This window comes from Columba livia, chromosome 22, assembly GCF_036013475.1.
Source record: "Columba livia isolate bColLiv1 breed racing homer chromosome 22, bColLiv1.pat.W.v2, whole genome shotgun sequence".
Taxonomy (NCBI): domain Eukaryota; kingdom Metazoa; phylum Chordata; class Aves; order Columbiformes; family Columbidae; genus Columba; species Columba livia.
This window is the reverse complement of record NC_088623.1, coordinates 1,930,513-1,950,275: the sequence shown is the minus strand read 5'-3', so window position 1 is coordinate 1,950,275 and position 19,763 is coordinate 1,930,513. Positions and strand designations below refer to the sequence as shown.

Below are 19,763 nucleotides of genomic sequence, written 5' to 3'. Positions count from 1 at the left end.
ATTAGCCACCCCACACCCACTGGTCGAGCCACACCAGTCATCTCGTACTGGTGACCCGTCATCAGACACCTTGAACTGGTCACTCCACATCAGTCATCTCACACTGGTCCCCTCACACCCATGAGCTCGCACTGGTCACCCCTCACTGGTCACCTTACCCTTGTCACCTTGCACTGGTCACCTCAACACTGCTCACCCCCATCTTTAACATCACACCTCTCACCTCACACTGGTCACCTCACATCTGTCACCTCTCATTGGTCACCTCACCCAGTGCTGGTCTGTTCACACCAGTCACCTCTCACCAGTGACCTTGCACTGGTCACCCCACACCCACCATGGAGACCCAGAGCCATGACCATGTCCCTGCCACGGGTACAGGAGAGCAGGGAGGTGGTGGGTAGGTGGTGGTACCCCCACCATGCCACCCCACTGTGCCACCCCCACCATGCCACCCCCAGATCTAGAGGGCTTCTGGGAATCCAGCTTCCAATTTGGGGTCAAAGCAGCAAGAACAAGCTGATGGGAGCTGCGTGGGGAGCGGGGTGGGCGCAGGGGGTGGCAGCTGGTTTGCCTTCACTGTGTCTCCCCGTCCCCGTCAGCTGGGGCCCCCCCTGGGGAAGGGGACCCCAGGGCAGCCCTTGCTCACCGCAGCTGAGCTGGGGACAGGGACCCTGTGGGATCACCCCAAACCCACCATGGCAGGGTGTCCCCCACACCCATCCCAGCGGTGCCCAAGCCCCGGTGACAGGCTGAGAGAGTTGGGGTGTTCAGCTGGAGAAGGGAAGGCTCTGGGGAGACCATACTGTGGCCTTTCTGTGTATAAAGGGGGATTGTAAGAAAAACAGAGAGAGACTTTTTACCAAGGCTGTAGTGACAGGACAAGGGATGAACATCTTAACCTGAAGGAGGGTGAGGGTCGGTGGGACATGAAGAAGAGATGTTGTATGATGAGGGTGGTGAGGCCCCGGCACAGGCTGCCCGGAGAAGCTGTGGATGCCCCATCCCTAGAAGGATTCAAGGCCGGGTTGGACAGGGCTTGGATCAACTGGGTCAAGTGGAAGGTGTCCCTGCCCATGGGAATGGATGGGAGGGTCATTAAAGGTCCCCTCTGACCCAAACTATTCTGTGGGTCTATGGAAAAGGGCTGCATTTTCCTGGGGAGGGAGGCGCTGTTGGCACAAAGGCTGTGGGTCACCTTGTGGGTGCTGCTGTACATACACTGGGTGCTGCAGCCAGGGTGCTGCTGCACAGGCACAGTGCTCAGGGTTGCTTTGCCCCACGGCTGAGGTTGCCATACACACAGTGCATAACTGGTGGGTGCTGCTGCGCATCCTGGGTGCTGCACATACCCGGTGCTACACCCAACATGTCCCTGTGCCCTGCAGCTCCTTTCTCAGCTCTCCCAGCCCTGCACCAGCCACCCACACCACAGCACACCCACAAGGTCCCACCAGCCACTGCAGGCAGGGGAAGGGACCTCCATGGAGACCACGTCCCCTCTACAGTGCCGAGCCCAGGGGTGCTGTTTCCTGAGCTGACCCTTGAAACATGCAGCTGTGTTTTCCCAAATGCAGGTGTCTGGCTGAAATCAAAGTGTCAATGTCATCCCCACATGGTCCTTCTGCATCCCCCTGTGCCTGGGAACTGACTCCACTGGTTTGCTGGTCCCGCAGTGGCTGGCAGGTTGGAGATGCCCGTGGGGCCACCACGCGTAGGGTCCAGCACCCACCACGGGACCCTTCCGCTGCTCTCCTGCCTGTGCGGGGTCACAGAGCGAGCAGAGGCTCCAGGGCACCCACACGGCACATCTCTGCAGATGGGGGGCCGTGGCTTCCCCAAACCCGTCCCACTCTGCACCCGCTGGAGATGAACTGACTTGAACTCTGCACAGGAGCCGGGAGCAGCTGGAAGTGCCCTCTCCTGGCCCCGCAGCTGCCACTGCAGCCCTTAAAACTTCATCGTCCTGGGATTAATTAACAGCTACTTAAGTGTCTCTCCCAGTTCCAGCATCGCTCTCCGGAGTGGAAAACAGGTTTTGAGCCTCCCGGGAAGGATCGGGATCTCCCTTCCCCACTGCTGGCATCTGCAGCCGTGTTCCACCCCCTGCCCTGCTGCAGGGCCCAGCACCCCCTCACTGCTCGGGGACACTGTCCCATGGCTGTCCCCCCATGCTGGAGGGGTGGGGTGGCATCTGTCACCACCCTGTCCCTTTCACAGGGGAGATGGGGACCAGCCCTGGCGAGGCGAAAGGGGCCCAGGGGACACCCACCCGCCCCGCTGCCATGCACAGGGATCTCCCGTGCGCAGCATCCCGCAGAACCACCAGGATCCCAAACCAGGAGCATCTCTGCACGCTCTGGACTTCACCGATCATGGAAGAGGCACCCCCGGCTGATAAAACCACTCCCAGCACCTTGCAAAACAGCCCAGATTTCAAACCAGGGGCATTTCTACAAAGCCCCCCTCCCCGGACTTTGCAAGAGGGCGACCACCAAGGACAGGGTAGATGTGCGGTGGGACAACAACCATTCTACCCCCCTCCCGCGCAGGGGTGGGCCCATGGTCCCCCGGACACAGGAGCAGCAGCCAGGCGGAACAGGAGATAACTTTATTGAATCCAATGGTGTCAGACGACCGAGAAAAGACATGCCGGTTGGTGCGGGCAGCGTGGGCAGCAGGAGCCGACTTGGTGCAGGGCTGGATCTGTTTCTGTCTTTTGTAACATCCTCAAGCCTTTTCCTGGCTTCCTCGTATGATTCTTTTAAAATTTCTTGTAAGTAAAAACAACTAATGGTGGAAAGAGTCCAGATGGTGTTTGTTCCCTGTGATTGTTCCCGCAGTTATGTACAACATGGGGATGGGTCTCAACATCAGGTATAAAATGGAGCGAGTTTACAAACTTGGAGGAGGCAAGGAGAAAGCAAAGACAGACAGGCGAGAGCAGTAGAAATCTGGACCAAAATCTTAAAGAGAAATTTAAAAAGTGCTATAAAACCCCTCGGCAGGAATACCATGCAGTTAAGAAACACAAAACCCAGTCCATTACACAGATCATCTAAAACAGGAATTTGTCCATTTCGTCTTTTATTTAATTAAAAAAAGGTTGTTTGTTTTTAATAGAAAAAAGCTAAAATTGTAAGGTTCAGGCCACCGGGCGGCAGCAGCTCGAGGGGACAGGAGGGGGAGGCGCTGGTGTCCCCCAGCTCCAGCCCCTTGGGAGGGCTCCTGGTGCTCCCAGGGGCCATGGGCACCTTTGGGGACAACCAGCACCTTTGGAGGTCACAGACATCCTTGGGGGGGGCAAGAGGCACCCTTGGGGAGTGATGGGCTCTTTTGGAGGTGACAGGCACCCTTGGGGGGTGACTGACAGGCACCCGTGGGGATGCGGGGTACCCATAGGGGCAGCAGGCACCTTTGGGGTGACAGTGCAATCCTTGGCCCTGTGCCCTGGGGCAGAGGGGCTCAGCCCACAGACACTCAGTCCCCCACAGACAGCTGCCACACTTGGGACACGGTGTAAGCCAGGATGAAGCCATCAGGGCCTGTCCCTTCCGCGGGCATGGCCCACACTGAGGTGCAGCTGCTGGCATCACCCTCACCCTTCCTCTTCCCCTCGGGGATTCCTGATGTACCCCATCAGGTGCCACCCATCTCCGGCATGGCCCGGCTGAGGTGACGGGGATACCGGGCAGCCCCACATGGGGAAGGACGGGACCAACCCCCGGGAAACAGGCTGGGGGATGCCCGGCAGCGCAGCCCCCAGCAAGATGGTGCTGGGGACAGTTTGGTCAACATTTTGGTGGCTTTGTGGGAAAAGGCAAGTCAGGCCCAGCCAAGGCCGTGCAGAGCGGGAGGGTGCGTGAGCTGCTCCCCCCATGGGACGACTCAGAGCGCTCGGGCACAGGGCAGCCCCCAAAGGTGCCTCCTGCCCTGAGGAGGGCGAGAGGGGCTGGATGGGACAGCCGGGTCCCCAGCGCCGGCCTCGAGCGGCTGCTGAGCCGGTGTCTTGTACAATCAGAAAAGAAGTCAGCACAGCACAGTTATCACAGAGTACAAAAAAAAAACGAAACAAAAGGAAATAAAAAGGAAAGAGGCGCAGGGCTGGGCCCCACCAACCCACACAGGGCATCCGACTACAGACCTATTTACAGCAAGTCCTCGGCCGACAGCGGCAACACAAGAGCAGGCGAACAGAAAAGCCCTAACGTCCAAGCCAGCGTGGGGAGTGACGCCCCTGCGCGAAGAGGCTGCCGGACAGACGGAGACGTGAGCACCATGGGGCGCATGTGCCGCGGCCGGGACGCGCCGGCCGGCCCCGGCGGCAAGGCAAGACGCACCGGCCGAGAGAGCACCAAGGGCAGAGCCAGCAGCTGCCTCCGCGCGGCATCACCAACAAGGCTGGGCCACGGAGGAGATGCCGGCTTTGGGGGTGTGAGGTGTCCCTGAAGGCCACAGCAGCCCCAGGGCAGTGGGGCTGAGGCTGCACGGTTCCGAGTGGTGGGGCTGGGGAAGGACAGTCTGGCAGAGCCAGCTCCGGGGTCACCTCTCCCTGAAAGGCTCCCTAGGGCCAGGTTGATGCGGGGACTGGGCCATAGCAGAGCCTGGGGGACTTGGGGCAGGAGGGAGGTGCTGGCCCAGACGAGCACCCCATGGTCCTGGGGCAAGCGGGAGGTGCTGACGGCAGCAGCCCCAGCTCAGGCCGGTGCCAGCACCCTGTCCCATCCCCGCCAAGCTGGCTCTGGGGACAGCCATAGGACACAGCAGCTGGAGCTGTGACAGCGCCAGCCTCGTGTGTCCCCGTCCCACACGGTGGGGTTTAAGGCACCGTGGCAGCACCGGGGCTGATCCCCTCCGTGCCAGGAGCCTCATCCGTGACATTGCACGGTAGGACCAAGAGGACACATGGCAGCCCTTGGTGGCCCCAGAACACTGACACAGGGCACAGCCAGACCCTGGGGAAGGCACAGGGCCCTGGAGAGCCGGTGGCACAGGGACAGCTCACCAACCCCCACAGGCCCAGCAGCACCGAGGGGATGTGGGGCAGGTTGTGCCCCCCAGCACCAAGGGGATGGGGAAGCAGCGACCTCCCCCTGCCTGGACACCCTGGGGAGGGGACACCCATGGCATCCCGGCCTGGTGGGAGAGCCCATCCCCAGGGCCACACTCTGCCTTGTGCTTTTGGGGAGGGGGCAGCGGCCAGGCAAGGGGCTGCTCGGGGAGGGTCCTGCTGCTACCGGCTGCCAAGTGCCACCTCAGCCAAGCTCTGAGGGGCCAGGAACTGCATTCAGGGACTGGAGATCGTCCAGTGAGCACCAGTTTTGTGACAGAGGTGGTTTGAGTGGTGGAAGCAACTGCAAAAGAAACCAGAAGGGCAAGGGAGCTGCTAACGGGGAAGCGGTGGGCTCACGGGCTCCAGGCCAGGAGAGCAAAGAAACAGAACAAAAAAGGGACCAAAGCAAAGTCTGGACTCGGCCAAAGGAAAAGGGGAAGGGGGGAAACAAAATAAAATAACCAAAGCAGGGTTTATTGGGCCATCCTGGGCGCGGTGGCTGCCATGCAGGCGAAATGGGGAACGTACAAAGACAGGGGTGAGAGCCGCGCTCCTCCTCGGCCTGTGCCTGCCGGGGGACGGAGCTGCACACCCCGGCGCCCGCGCTCTCCTCCTGCGGCCCCGGGCTCCTCCTGTGCCCCCAGCTTTGGCCCAGGCGGCTCCCGCGGGGTCCCTGCCCCACGCAGGGGCCTTCCTGCAGCTCCCGGGACAGGGGGCTTGGCCACATCGGTCACCCTGGCCCCAAAGCCCGAGAGTTTGTAACAGAGACAGAAAAAAAAAACAAGAAGAGAAACCAGGATTCTCTCCTACCCCCAAGGTCGGGAGGGGAGACGGTGCCTCGCTCTCTCCTAAAGATGAGCCGAGCTTCCCCGCGCTCTGCCGGGACGTGCTGGAGCCCCGGTCCTCTCCGCTCGCTCGCCAGCCCCGCGCTCCGGGATGCCAGAGGAAAGGAAAGCAGCCCGGCTCCCTCCGCCTGGGCCGGCATGTCCGGGCCTCACAGAGTCGACTGCAGGTCAGGATCCACCATGGTCTCACGATCTGGAGACTCAATGTAGTTGGCGGCTTCCTGGAGCTTCAGCAGCATGGCCATCTGCAGGGAGAGGAGAGCGGCTCTGAGCCCAGGGGGACAGGAGGCTGCGGCTGCTCTGGGGAAGTCAAGGCCACTCGGGCCTCCTGTACAAACCAGCCACCCTAAGAAGCTCCTTAGAGGGTAAAGCAAAGCCCAGAGATGCTGCACAATCCCTCCCTGTCACCAGGCTTTGGGCTCGGGCACAGCTGGGATGCTCAGGGTGCCAAAGCAGCATGGGGTGACAAGCCCTGGTGTATCAGCTGCCGCTGTTGGCAGCAGCCTCTGCAGGTGACAGCCCAGGACATAGGAGTGCAAGCCCCTGTCTGTGTGCACCCGTGTGTGGACACAATGCCTTATGCAGTACCACGGCTCAGCGTGCAGCCTGCCGGTGCCACCATCCCGCACCCACCGCCCCTTCCCAGGAGGGCAAAAGGTTTCTGCATCCCCAAGAGAGGGGTTTTTGCACTGAAAAGTGACAGGGACAGCAAAGCACAGCTCCATCAGCGTCGCCCGCCCGCCTCCCGGTGCCCAGCATTGCTGAGCCATACCAGAGGGTCTGCGTCCAGGGAACTGGGCGTCGTGTCCTTGACGGTGCGCTCCTCGGGGGGGGACACGGTGCTGTGGGGCCCAATGGTGGGTGGAGGCAGGTGGTACAGCTTGGACTGGTCCTGCTGCGCTGATGGCCAGGGCAGGGTGTCCCGCACCCACTCCACGGGGTCCTCCCAGGCTGCCTTCTGTCCATGTACCTGCAGGCACAGAGCAAACAGCAGCCACCCCTTCAGCGCATGACACAACCGGTGACAGGGCCCCCCGAGTTCCCCAGGACAGTGTTGCGTCCCACTGCAGCCACAGGTCAGGGCAAGGACTGGCAGAGATGCCACCTGTGCCCAAAATCCCAGTGCCTCTCCTCTCCCCATCCCATTAGACTGCTGCATGAGCATGTCCCCAAGCACCACTGGCTTGTGTCCCCACGTGCCAGGCAGCTCTGGGTACCTTGAGCCCATCTTTTGCTCCCTCCTGCAGGTAGGGGATGATGGAGTTGTTCCACAGGTCAATGAACCAGGTTCGGAAATCCTCAATTCCAATGGGGCAGGACAAGAAGAAGCAGGGACCTGTGGGGGAAGGCAGAGAGTGCAAATGGGAGCTGGGTCCCCCTGCAACAGTCGCTGGCCCTGTGGCTGCACAGGGTGCCCTGGGCTTGGCCACCTCCTGGAAGCAGCGCCCAGGCAGCATCTGCCTGACACGGGTGGGCAGAAAGCAGGTTCCTGGGCAAGGAGTGGGGCTGCCATACTCAACCCCCCCACAAAAGTACCGTGAGGCACATGGAGACCTGCCCGGGAAAACACAGCTCCTCCGTACGCAGGCAACGGTGCCGGTAAGACAGGTCACCCTGCTGGCACCAGTGACAGCTCCCATGGGGCATGGCAACAATCGTCACCCAGGGAAGAGCAACACTCGTGTGTGTCATCCACCAGCTTCTGGTTGTGTGGGACCAGGGGACACGGGACAGAGCATCGGCATCCCACACTCCTTTGGGGGGCTTGCCCCAGTCCCAGCGCGAGTCAGAGGAGGGAGATATGCGGCCAGGCCGTACCGATGAGGAAGTCAGAGGTGCTGTGTTTCTCCAGGAAGGTGTGCAAGTGGTACCAGAGCTTGGGCACCCAGTCCAGCACGCGCAGCAGCTCCTCCTTGTTGGCATTGACGTCCGTGTCCGACTCCAGCAGCTTCCGCCGCAGGTAGCGCACCAGGAAGCCATTGGCTGGCTCCACGTTGTTGGAGAAGGTCAGCATCCTGGGGAGACACGCGGGTGTTCAGGGCTGGGGCTCCACACCAACTGCCCCCAGCACCCTCAGGGAACTCCCAGCACCCCCACAATGCCTGGGGCATCAGGTCATTCTGGGACAGAAGGGACAGGTCTGAGGCTTGGTCCTCATCAGCACCCCCAAGCACAGGATGTGTCCTCAGGGCTTCCTGGGGTAGGAGCAACGGCCTCTATCCCCTGAAACCCCAAGGGGAAGGTCCCCAGTGATGAATGATTGTCCAGAGAGGTGGTGGCTGAACCATTCCTGGAGACACCCCAGGCCAGGCTGGACGGGGCTCTGAGCAACCTGAGCTGGTGCAGATGTCCCTGCTCATGGCAGGGGGGGCACTGGGGGAGCTGGGAAGGTCCCTCCAACCCAAACCATTCTGTGATTCTCACCTGAAGCTGAGATGGAGGCCGTGGTTTGGGGTCATCTTCACAGGCTGGTTGGTGGTCCCAATGATGTAGGGGCTGAATGTGTGACAGCGAGAGACAGGATCCATGAGAAAAGGCACCCTGCATCACCCCACCCGCAGCAGAGCTGATCTGAGCACAGCAAACATGCGCAGCTGTGCAGCCTCATCTCCCCCAGCCCAAGGATCTTGCAAAGCAGCAGGGAGCATGTGTGTGCCCGGGGACCACGCTGGAGGAGGGTGCCTGGGGCTCTCACCATTTGTGGTACTTGCAGGTGAGCGCGCCGTTGACCAGCTCGCTGATGGAGCCCGCCTCGCTGAGGTCATCCAGCAGGATCACCAGCGGCACGTCCGCTGTGCCCGTCTCCCGGTCAATCTGGTTGGCCAGGTTGGAGAGGTACAGCTGCAGGTCCTGCAACAAACGGGCCAGGTGTCACACAGCATAGAATCACCGAATCATTTTGATTGGAAAAGACCTTTATGAGCATCAAATCCACCTGTTAACCCAACACTGCAAAGTTCACCACTAACCCACGTCCCTGAGAACCTCATCTCCACATCTGTTCAACCCCTGCTGGGATGGTGACTCTACCACTGCCCTGGACAGCCTGTTCCAACAGCTGCCAAGAGGACACTCCCGGTTGCTGCACACCCTCACCTTGCAGGACTGCTGGTGCATGTTGAAGGTGCTGACGATGCCCTCCGTGACGTCCCGACCCGAGCGCTCCACCAGGTACTCGGCCAGGCGGTTGGTCAGGTAGGTCTTGCCGGTGCCACTGGGTCCCGAGAGGATGAGCCGCCGGTGCTTCAGCAGGAGGCTGATGTAGTGCTGCATCATGGGCTTGGGGATAAGCGTCTCGAACACCAGGCTGTCCACACACTTCTCCTTCAAGCCTGCAGCAGGGGAGGGCTGAGGGTCCCACTCATGCCCCACGACACCACGAGACAGAGGGGAAAAAGGGACAGCAATGGAGCCTACATCACACTGACCTTTCAGTGTGACGACGATGCTGGTCAGGCCCCGGCGGCACAGCGGCAGCTCCGGCGGCTCCGTGTCCAGGATCCGCTTGATGTGACTGATGCTGTAGCCGTAGACGGACTCGGTGCTGAGACCCAGCGTGGAAGCAGGATCCATCTTGGTGATATAATCCTGCAAGGACAAGGACAGGGCTGTCAGTGTTCCCGAGGGCTGGCACAGAGCAAGGGGTGCTCAGCAGCTCCAGGAAGCCCCAGTAAGGACCTGGGACACGGAGCATCACACATGGTGGAACCATGGATGGTTCTCAAAAGCGGCGTCCTTGTGTTCCTACCTTGAAGACTTGGCAGACAGCCTCATCCAGCATCTTCCAGTCCACCTTCCCACTAACCTTGGTCCAGCCCAGGAAAAACTCCTGCTGCTTGAGGTCCTGGGAGCCAAGGCAGAGGTGTGCGGCTGGAGCAGTGTACCAGCCCTGGACAGGTGTCCCCTGCCCCTCGCCCAGGGCCATGGCATAGGGACAGGTCAGGTTCCCACACTTACCCCCTTGATGATGTGCTGGGGTGGCATGCGCACCACAATCCGCAGTGTCAGCTCGTCCTTCTGGGTGCCAGCACTGACAGCGTCCATGGGGGACACATCTGGGGACAAAGCAGTGAGGCTGAGCCAGCAGGGAGAGCCGAGCACCAGGCCTGGCCGTGCCCAGCCTGCCCCAAACGCTGCTGTGGCACACAGTGGCACTGGCAGCAGGACAGATCCCTGGCACAGCTGCCTCCAGGTGAGCAGCAGCACCATGTTCCCACCAGCTGCCACCTCCCAGGGTTCTTGGCTGTATGTCGCCCCCACACACACCTGCCCCGGCCCTTCCCATCCACCAGCAGCTCCATCACCCCTACCTGTGTCCCCCAGGCTGGGGCTGAAGCCGTGGCCAAGGGCAAGCCCCAGCGAGCGCCGCGGTGAAGAAGAGGCCGATGTGCTCGTGACATGGCCAGGAACAGAGCCTGGCACTGCTGAGGGCCCCGGAGCCACTTTGAGCCGATCATTCTCAGCCTTCAGCAGATCCACCTCCAGCTGGGGGAGAACCAGTTACAGCACAGGGTGAGGAGCTTGGACACCAGCAGCATCCTCACTCCAGGGACACAGGGACTGTGGCCACCAGGTCCCCTGAGCCAGCCTGGCTCCTGGCCGGGGTCCTCACCTGCATGTTGTGCATGGTCTCCCGCAGCTGCTCCAGCTGGTGGGCTGAGTTGAGGGCCTCCAGGCGGATGTCCGTCAGCTTCATCTCCTTCTCCCACAGCTCTGACCGGAGCTCCGACACCTCCTTCTTCTCCGGCTCACCCTCGCTGTTGGCCTGGAAGAGCCTGGGCCAAGGGAAGGGACCGAGTCTTGAGTGTGTCCATGGCAGGATCTGCAGCTCCCGTGTCCAGCCGTCCCCACCCTGTGCCACCCACCCTGGCCCGACGTACTCGGTCGTGTCGATGCCCACGGAGGAGGAGGTGGAGGATTTGATAGAGGGCGAGGCGGTCTCTGTGGAGCCATGCTGCAGCTTGGGGGATGAGGGGGCCGACGAGTCTGGCGTGGCGATCTCCTCAATATCCGAGTAGGACGAGGCTGATTTGGGGCCCTTCTTGATGCTGAAGGCCTTGTTGAAGGAGCTGCGGAGCTATGGGAGACAGAAATGGTGTTCAGGGACAGCCCAACAGCGCAGCTGCACAGAGACCTGACCTGGTCTTGCCCCAGGGGTCCCAGTCTGAGCTGGGACCGGTAACACCACATCCATCACCAAGCCAGGATGTGCCTGGGGAGGCACTGGCCTGGCCCCGCTCTGCTGGCACAGCTGATGGGGGTGCAGGGCCCTTTGCGCAACGTCCCAGTCCGCACAGCACCAAACAGCCCCATGGAGTGGGACTTGTGTCCTGGTCAGGCTCCCCCTAGTCCTGCTGCCCCCCAGCACCCACATCGGGGTGTTTGGGCAGTGCACCAGCCCCCTGGTCCATTGAGAAGGGCCAACTCCATCCTCACATCCACTCCCCTACAGTCAGCCCAGCTGGGGCATTTTGGGGACATCCCCACACCCAGCCACCCCAGAGCTGGGGTCTGGCACAAGGGGACAACCTCAGCCCCACACCCTTCTCTGCCCTGCGGGGTCCCCCTGAAGCACAGTGATGTCCGTGGGCTCCCCTCGAATCACAGCAATGTCCCTGGAGTCCCCCCAAAGCACAGCAATGTCCCCAGGGTCCCTTCGGGCATGCAACATGCACACAGCACCGCAAGCAGGAGGTGAGCAGCGTGCTGGGAGATGGATGGACACTGCAGGGGCCAAACCGGGCCCAGGTCCTGCTCACACAGCACTGGCCCATGGCAGAGCAGCAGGACGGGCACCCCGGGCTCAACCCACGTCCCAGGGAGGGACAGGACCTACTCCCAGGGAAGGTGGGAGGAAGAGGGAATGGAGGAAGGGCAGGATCCAGCCCAGCTCCCCCAGGAGCCAGGCTGCTGGTCTGGGGTGTCTCCAAAGACAAAACCATCACATTTCAGCATAAAAAAGCAGGTGGGTGTCAGGCTCTGCTGCTGGTGGGAGAGCAGAGGAGCACTGGGGCACACATGGGTCCCAACAGGGACAGAGCCACTTGGGGCCATATCAGACCAGCCCTGGTGATGCCGACACGCAGCAGGACACCCCAGTGCCACCAGCACGGCTGTTGTGATGTCTCTGTCCCAAAAGATCTGGCTGTGAGGAGTCAGGAGAGCACCTGCCTTCCCTCTGCAAGAAGGGGACTGTCCCCATCCCTGGGACAGGTCCCCATCCGAGCCCTTCCTGTTGCCTCAAGGCCACCTGGGGCAGTCCAGCCCCTCTGCACGGGTGTGTATTTTGGCTTTAACATCCAAGGAAGCACCCGAGGTGTGTGCAGCCCGGCTGGGGCCCAGGATGGCCTGTGCTGGGGTTAGTGCCAGGGGAATGGATGGGATGCAGAGTTATGAGCACCGTCCCACAATATGGAGCGAGGGCCCTGGCCAGGCATGGCATGGAGGGAACAGCACAGGACTTACCTCGTACACCTGGAAAAAAAGGGTTGAGGTCAGCATAGGGGGAGAGAAACAAAACAAAGCACAACTTAATCGCGTGTCCAGCTCAGAGCTGCCCGGCACAGGGAAGGGGCTGCCTGGCCGAGGCGTCCAGCCCCCAACGCTGCCAGAGCCTGCGTGGGCAGCAGGGAGATGTGGGGAAAAAACGAGGGAGCAGACATGCGGGACCAGGGCTGGGAAACACCCAGAGGGGCTGGAGCAGTCCCAGACAACACATCAAGACACAAATCCATGGTGGCTACACAGTCCTCACCAGTGCTGTCCCCAGGGGACAGGGGGGACCAACACCACAACGCCAGTGCAGACCGAGAGCAGTTGGCTCGTGGGGCTGACCCTGGCCAGACCCTGCCAGCGCTCCCCAGGCCCTGCTTCTCCTGCCAGCACCCCGGCCAACCCACCCAGCTCTTCTTCTTCTTCTTCTTGGCGTCAGCGTCCTTGCTGCTGCCGATGCTGGAGTGGCTGGTGATGCTGTTGAGGCTGGAGATGCTGTCGGAGGAGTTCTGCCGCTTGATGCGCAGCTCTGGGGGCAGCGAGGGATGCGGGAAAGACCGAGAAAAGAGATATCGGCAAACTGTGTCTGCCCCGAGGCCAGAGACATCCATCCTCCTCCCTGCACCCCTTCCCTTCTCCCACCCAAACACCTCCTGAGCTCTCAGAGACACCTTGTAAGATGACGGGGGGCTCAGACACCACCAGGGTGCTGCCATTTGGGACAGTGACCCCAAACCCTGGGGAGATAACCGGAGCACACGTGGTTCTGCTCCTGTCCCAGGCCTCCTCCTGGCCCTCACACTGGGGTTTCCGGGCTGAAACAGCCCTTGTGGGAACAAAGCAGAGATCAGCAGCCAAAACTGGGATGTCGGCAAAGGGCTGGGTGAGGAGGCGTCCCAGGGAGGACAACCATCCCGTCACCCCAGGAACCCACACCGAGACCTCCTGCAGTGACAGCTCTGGCCATCCAACCCTGGCTCAGGTGTCCCGGGGGCAATGGCTGCTGTCCAGGGGGCCCTGTCCCTCACCTGTGAGCACCCCATGTGTGCGAGGTGAGCCCTGGGACCTTGGGCAGGAGCAGCCCGGCTGGGTTTGGACAAGTAGTTCAGGAAGGGCTGCACCCCCGTGGTGGGGGCTGCAGCACTGTGTGGTACCTTTGGGGGTGACATCTGTGCCATTCAGGGCACCCTGGATCACAGCCTGGGCCTCTGAATTCTTCTTCTTCAGGAAGTCAATGGTCTCTCGCAGGTCCAGCAGCTCCGTGTCCTGAGGAAGTAGAGCCAGGAGCCATAGAGCACACCTCAATGGCACAGGACCCACCCTGAGAGCACCCCTGGGGCGGGCAGTGCCAGGTTCACCTCGTCCAGCATCCCCCAGCCCCACAACACCCTCACACATGGCCAGTGACTCCAGTGCCCCCACAGCACCCGACAGCACCCACCTTCTCCTCAGCGGTCTCGGCCAGGTGCCGCAGGCGAGACGTCATGCTCACCAGGCTCTGCTCAAAAGCTGCCACCAGGTTGGCCTGGGAGAGGTGGAGAGAAACGGGTGAGCACCCACGCCTGGGCAAGCACCCATGGCTGGGCGAGCACCCACAGCTGTGTGTGGGATGCAGGAAGCTGGAGAGGGGAAATCCAGGCTCTCGTGGGCACAGGCAGCACCAGCCCCGTGCACGGCAGAGACACAGAGCAGCATGTCCTGCAGCAGCTCCCGCGGGGACTCACGTTAGCAGAGAGCTGGGACGTCAGGGTGGCCACCTTCTCCTGCGAGGACTCCAGCTCGCGGCGCAGCTTGCGGATTTGCTGTGGGGAGAGAGCAGAGGGCGTGAGAAGGGCCGGGCGCTCGCCCTCGCCACGGTGGCCGGCGCAGGTGACGCGCAGAGGGCGCGGGCTCACCTCGGACTGCATCTTCTCCTCAGCCTGGCAGCGCGAGAGCAGAGAGAGACAGACAGACAGAGCGGGCAGTCAGGAGGGCAGCGAGGCAGGACAGGCTCAGCACGAGGCAGAGGCATGCACAGAGCCCCCCGCGCCCACCCCCGCCCCCCCAGCCATGCAGCAAGCGGCACGGCACAGCAGCGGCTCTTACGGAGGAGTAGGTGGAGGACGCGCTGGAAGCCAGGGACAGCACTGATCCGTGAACTGCAACAGAACAAAACCCGGCGTGTCAGGGTGCTCCAGTCTGTGCCACCCCTGGGGCTGCAGCTGCAGGACACAGCAGGGGACAGGGATGGAGCTCCCAGGGCAGGGGAGGTGCCACAGGGGCCAGGGGAGGCAGAGGGTGGGACACTGGCTGCTCAGCACTGCTCGTGTCTTGGCTTGTGGCTGGTGACCCCCCAAGGCACATGGAGCAACCTCCACCTGCTCCCCCCTTTCCAGCTGAGCCTGGGGGCTCTGTCACCCTCCTTGGCTGCTTGGGACCCCCCCATTCCCAGTGCCACAACACCCTGGGACCACCCCAGGGACACCAGGCACCCATGGGGTCAGGGCTGGCTGTGACCCAGCACAGAGGGGTCTCGGGGCTGCCATCCCCTGCTCTGATGCTGAGGACAGGATGCACCAAACCAACACATGGCACCAAGAGGGACAGTGTGTGGGGAGCCCCATCACCCCCCAGCAGCCCCTTCCACCTGGGCCGCAGCACAGCACTCTCACCGTCATCCACAGGGTCGCGGAAGGAGCCCGAGCGGATCATGCCCTTGGACTTGTCGGCCAGGGAGAGGGTGCTGCCCAGCTGGGACGTGCTGTACAGCTCGAAGGTGGAGTCGTGGGTGGGGATGCTGTTGGAGCGGGTGATCCGGGGGGCTGCGGCAGCAGTGGGACTCACTGCAAGGAAAGGCAGGGTCAGAGTCACGCTGGGGAGTGGGCTGGGACGGGGAAGCGGGGCTGGGAGCGATCCACGAGCTGGGACGTGGAGAGGGAGCTGGGACCGTGGTCCCAAAGCAGGAGGCACTGGGGGAAAGTGAAATGCAGGTTTACACTGGGAAGACCTGGACGCCAGCACCAAGGTAACCACAGGGCTGAGAAACAAATCCATTGCCCTAGGAAAAGCAGGCACCACCACGACAGAGCCCGTGTACCTGCGGGTGCAGGAGGGGAGCACATCATCACCTGCTGCATCTCCAGCAGCCCCAACCCATCTGCCTGGACCCCCCAAACCATCCAGAACACACAGGTTCCTAGCAAGAGCAGTCAGGGCTCACCCGGCCCTGCCGGGCACCCCCAGGGGAGCAGGGAGCTGGGGGCAGAGCCTCAAGGGTGGATGAGATGCCCTGAAGCAGAGGTGATGGCCATCCTGGCCCCAAAGGTACCAGGCACGGGGGCTCCTGGGGGTGCCAAGGTGAGAAGCAGCACCAGCACGTCACACAGGGACACAGGTGACAGGGGCAGGAGGGACAGTGCTGGTCGTGAGCAGGAGAGCCTGCGGTGGAGGGCACTGACCGATGCTGGTGAGCGGCCCCTTCCCGACCAGCGCCATGGGGAGGGCAGGGGGCGAGGGCAGGTCCTGCTGGTCCTCGGCCTCGGGGAGCCCACTGCCCACAGCGTGCGAGTGCCGCCGCTCCTTGGCCTCCTCCTGGGAGTGGAGCTGGTACCTGGTGGGCAGAGCACAGAGTGGCGAGGTGAGGTGGCCCAGCACCATCCTGGCTCCCAGCCACCGCACTCCCCCAAAAGCTCCACACCCCATGCTCCCTCCCCAGCACTGTCCAAAAGTGATGCGGGCTCTTTTACCTCAGCCCTTTCTTAGGCAGCGTGTTCCTGTCACGGTTGGTGCTGGAAGGGAAAGAAAGGTCAGTCACAACCCCGCACAGAGGAAGGAAGGTGCCATGGGCTCTCAGCCATGGGGACAGGGGGCTTTTCCCCAAAAATGTAGCAGGATAAGCCTCCAAAGGTGGCAAAGGTCACGGGCGGGCAGCAGGGAGGGATCTGAGCCCGTGGAGATGCGTGGCAGCCCCATCCCCTCCCTCCAGCTGTACCTGTCCAGATGTGCGAGCCGGGGGCTCCCACTCCAGCCCAGCTCTCCTGCCTCCTCCTCCTCCTCCTCCTCCTCCTCCGTGCTGGCAGGGGGCACAGCAGCAGGGGTGGGGGTGGTGGTGCTGCCCCCTGAAAAGGCACTGGGCAGGCTCATGGGCATCTGCAGGGACTCCATGCTGCGGTGCAGGCCGGAGAGCTTGGGGTACATCCTGCCTTCCTTGGGGACGCTGAAGCCCCCCATGAGCTCCAGGCCCTGGGAGAAGCTGGCGGAGTTGATGTTGAGGATGGGGGCAGGGCTGGGGCTGAAGCAGGGTGCCAGGTGCCCCCCGGCCGGGTGCAGGTCCTGCAGCTTGGCAGCGTGCGGGGGGTGCAGCTCGCTGGAGGAGGGCAAGTCCAGGCTGTTGGAGTTGACCTTGTCCAAGTTGGCCAGCGAGGGAGGCTTCACGTAGGTCTTGGCAGCCGCTCTGGAGGGGGGAAAACGGATGAGGAAGCAGGTGAGACTCGGGTGCTGGGCACAGCCATGCCGGACACCCACCGTCCTCGGAGGAGGAAGGATTGTACCTGAGAGGTGTGGGGGGCAGCTCAGCCACCTTGGCCGCCGGCGGGAGGTTGGCCTGGGCTTTTGGGGTGCTCTCAGGTGAGCTGATGCTCTTCAGCGTTCCACACTCAGAATCAAGCGCCACTGCCTTGGCTTTGGCCTTCTCCTTCTCACGGTCCGTCTGGTTCACGGGGGCTGGCGTGCCACGGCCAGCGCCGATCTTGGACGGCTCCTTGAGCCGCGACACCGAGATGCCGCCCTGCTTGGTGCTCAGCAGGCTGGGATCGATGCTGCTGCTGACCGGCCGGTTCGCGCCGCGGCCGCCGGTGACACTCATGGAGCTGGACTTGGCCGGCCGGGGCAGGCTGCGGTACTGAATGTTGGAACGAGCCCCCGGGGCCAGGAAGCCGGGCTCAGCTGCATTGGAGACATCCAGGCTTGTTTTCCTCCCACTGACCGGCTTGACAGGGATGCCAGAGCTCTTCTGGATCTTGCCGAGCGTGGCCGAGCCCCCAGTCTGCATGACGGTGGCCGTGCCGGTGGTGGGAGCCGGTTTCTTGTAGCCAAAGGAGCTGGATGCTGAGGGGCGCGTGAGGCCCGAGGGCGGTTTCTTGGCGTCGGTGATGCGGTCCCGGCCGGCATCAGAGGAGGAGCGCTGCAGGCCGGTGCTCTTCACAGACAGCTTGCTCTTGTCTGTGCCTTTGGTCTCGGGCTTGCCTGCTGGGCAGGGAAGGATGGGTTAGCGTCCTGGGAGCCTTTGGGGATAATTGGCTGTGAATCAGCTCAGATCAGACACCGATATCAAAGACATGGGGTCATGATGGAGACGAAAGGACGTGCCACCATCCCAGGTGTTGGGACAGAACCACGGCCAGGCCCCCAGGACACCCAGCCAGTTTGCAGCCCCACACATCGCTATGAGGCCATGGGGCAGGCATGACCCTGGGCAAACAGGGCTTAATGTGGGGCCAGACCCACACCCTGCCTGTGGGGACACACGGCCCTGCCACCCCCTCCAGCTGCAGGGTCTGAGTGCCGTCACAGGGCCTCCCGTGGCCAACGTGCTCAGGGAAGGCTCACAAAGATGCCACCCACCCCTCTCCCCACCAGAGAAGCTGGACCCTGCCCCAAACAGGTCTCACCTGCCACTTTGAGGGTGCTCTGGGCTGTGTGGGTGATGGGGGAGGTCACAGCCACCGGAGGGGTCTTGCCCTTCTTGAGGGAGCCCGAGGTGCCCAGGCTGACGGGCTTCTTCAGCTCACCGCCCTTGGAACCCTCGTCGCCGCCCTCCGAGGGCTCCCGCCGCCACTTGGAGCCGTGCTCCATCTTGAGGCTGCTGCTCTCGTAGTCCAGCTTCTTGGGCGCCTTGTCCTCGCCCTCGCCGTACCAGCTCAGCCCGCTCTCTGCCAGCGAGCGCTTCTCCGAGTCCGTGCGCAGCTGCTGGTGGAGCTGAGTCAGGGGTGCCTTGGCACCCCCCCCAAACCCATCCCCAGGGAGCACCACCCAGGAGAGAGATGCACCAAACACCCCTTGCCATGCCTCAGTTTCCCCACACCAGCACCCTCCGTCCCCTCCCTCCCACAGAGGCTGTGGCATCGGGTCCGGGTACAACAGGCACCTACCGCTATGGCCGAGTTCCTGCGCGAGGCGGTGGGGGTGGAGGGCAGGGAGTTGAGCGAGGAGCTGGCGTTGAACTCCTCTGAGCTGAGGTTGTCGGAGGCATCGCTGAGGCCGCTGCTGATGGAGCTGCTCTCATCCCAGCTGCAAGGGCAGAGCCGCTGTCAGAGCCCCCTGCCCAGCGCCAGCTCTACGCTCTGGTGTTTCCCCGCACCGGGGCCTGCTGGGGTGCAAACCTCAGCCCTGCGGCAGGGAGCTGGCACTCGGCAGCCGCGGCAGGCTGCAGCCCAGCCTGGCACAGGCTTAGTGTCCCGCCAGCACACAAGCCCCAGTGACCCCACATCTTTGCGTTATGGCCTCTACACAAGTTTCTTTAGGGACGGGGGGCACCTGTGTAGCAAAGGGTGGCAGCACACACAGCGTCAGGGCTGGCAGCACCGTGGCTGGCACTGAGCCCCCTGGTTGAGAGGGTCGAGAGCTTTGCCGGAAAGGGAAGGGACTGTCTGGAGCAAACAAACCAGCTGTCCCGCAGCATCCACCCTTCCTTGGGTAGCCCCATTGCACCCCACTCCCCCCTCTCCAGCACCCACAGCAGGCACAGGCGGCAGGTACGGGCACCACGGCTGTGCCGGGGCAGCTGCTCCGTGCCGGGGGCTCAGTGGACCGTGCACAAGCGCATCTCCAGGGCCGTCAGTCAGGGCTGTGCCGGGGCAGCAGCTGTCTGCGCACCCCACGGGCCCGGCCGGCTCCGCGGCACCAGGCTGTGCCCGCGGCGATCCGGCACAGACGGGCAGGAGCATCTTCCAGCAGACTGAGCACAGCCCCTTTCCGGTCAGCAGCTGAGTAGGTCAGTGAGGCCCCGCAGCCTCCAAGGGGGCTGCAAGGAGCAGGGGGGGACAAGCAGCAGCATAGGAGAGGGCAGCAGAGCTGGGGGCTGCATCCAGTCCCGGTCCCTGCCAGAGACGCCCATTCCCCAACAGAGGTGCCAAAGGAGTCCAGTGCACCAGAGCCCGAGCAGCTGGTGAAGCTGCTTAGTGTCACCCAAGCGGCACCGTGACCCTGGCTGAACTGGGGACAGGACAGGGTGGGCCTGGTGTTGGATGGAACACCCATCCTCCACCAACCAGGGTGCCAGGGCACAGACAACAGCCACCACCATCCCCTCAAGGATGCCCAAACACCATGACAGAGCAATACAGGCAGCTCCAGGCCCCTCTGATCAGCCCCGTGTACCCTGATATCTGGGACTG

The 19,763-nt window shown here is 62.7% G+C and overlaps 1 protein-coding gene across 6 annotated transcripts in view; it reads right to left on the bottom strand.

Annotated features, from left to right (window-relative positions):
* Positions 1–2,596: 2,596 nt before the first annotated feature.
* The window catches only part of NAV1 (neuron navigator 1), a 75,522-nt gene continuing 58,355 nt past the window's right edge, over positions 2,597–19,763 (bottom strand). Inside the window, exons 7-32 of one of the 6 annotated variants that reach the window (XM_065038258.1) lie at positions 18,519–18,657; positions 18,039–18,336; positions 16,920–17,616; positions 16,361–16,822; positions 16,116–16,157; positions 15,828–15,979; positions 15,042–15,212; positions 14,476–14,528; positions 14,286–14,309; positions 14,115–14,192; positions 13,832–13,915; positions 13,545–13,656; positions 12,798–12,919; positions 10,779–10,975; positions 10,511–10,673; positions 10,209–10,383; positions 9,856–9,953; positions 9,647–9,742; positions 9,327–9,486; positions 8,995–9,230; positions 8,594–8,748; positions 8,323–8,394; positions 7,717–7,913; positions 7,116–7,234; positions 6,671–6,868; positions 2,597–6,143 (exon numbers count right to left, since the gene is read on the bottom strand). In XM_065038258.1, the coding sequence (XP_064894330.1) occupies positions 6,048–6,143; positions 6,671–6,868; positions 7,116–7,234; positions 7,717–7,913; positions 8,323–8,394; positions 8,594–8,748; positions 8,995–9,230; positions 9,327–9,486; positions 9,647–9,742; positions 9,856–9,953; positions 10,209–10,383; positions 10,511–10,673; positions 10,779–10,975; positions 12,798–12,919; positions 13,545–13,656; positions 13,832–13,915; positions 14,115–14,192; positions 14,286–14,309; positions 14,476–14,528; positions 15,042–15,212; positions 15,828–15,979; positions 16,116–16,157; positions 16,361–16,822; positions 16,920–17,616; positions 18,039–18,336; positions 18,519–18,657 (4,396 nt within the window). In that variant the 3' untranslated portion in view covers positions 2,597–6,047. The remainder of the gene's footprint in view (positions 6,144–6,670; positions 6,869–7,115; positions 7,235–7,716; positions 7,914–8,322; positions 8,395–8,593; positions 8,749–8,994; positions 9,231–9,326; positions 9,487–9,646; positions 9,743–9,855; positions 9,954–10,208; positions 10,384–10,510; positions 10,674–10,778; positions 10,976–12,797; positions 12,920–13,544; positions 13,657–13,831; positions 13,916–14,114; positions 14,193–14,285; positions 14,310–14,475; positions 14,529–15,041; positions 15,213–15,827; positions 15,980–16,115; positions 16,158–16,360; positions 16,823–16,919; positions 17,617–18,038; positions 18,337–18,518; positions 18,658–19,763) is intronic. The other 5 variants (XM_065038260.1, XM_065038259.1, XM_065038261.1 and 2 more) reach the window with 5 other exon arrangements.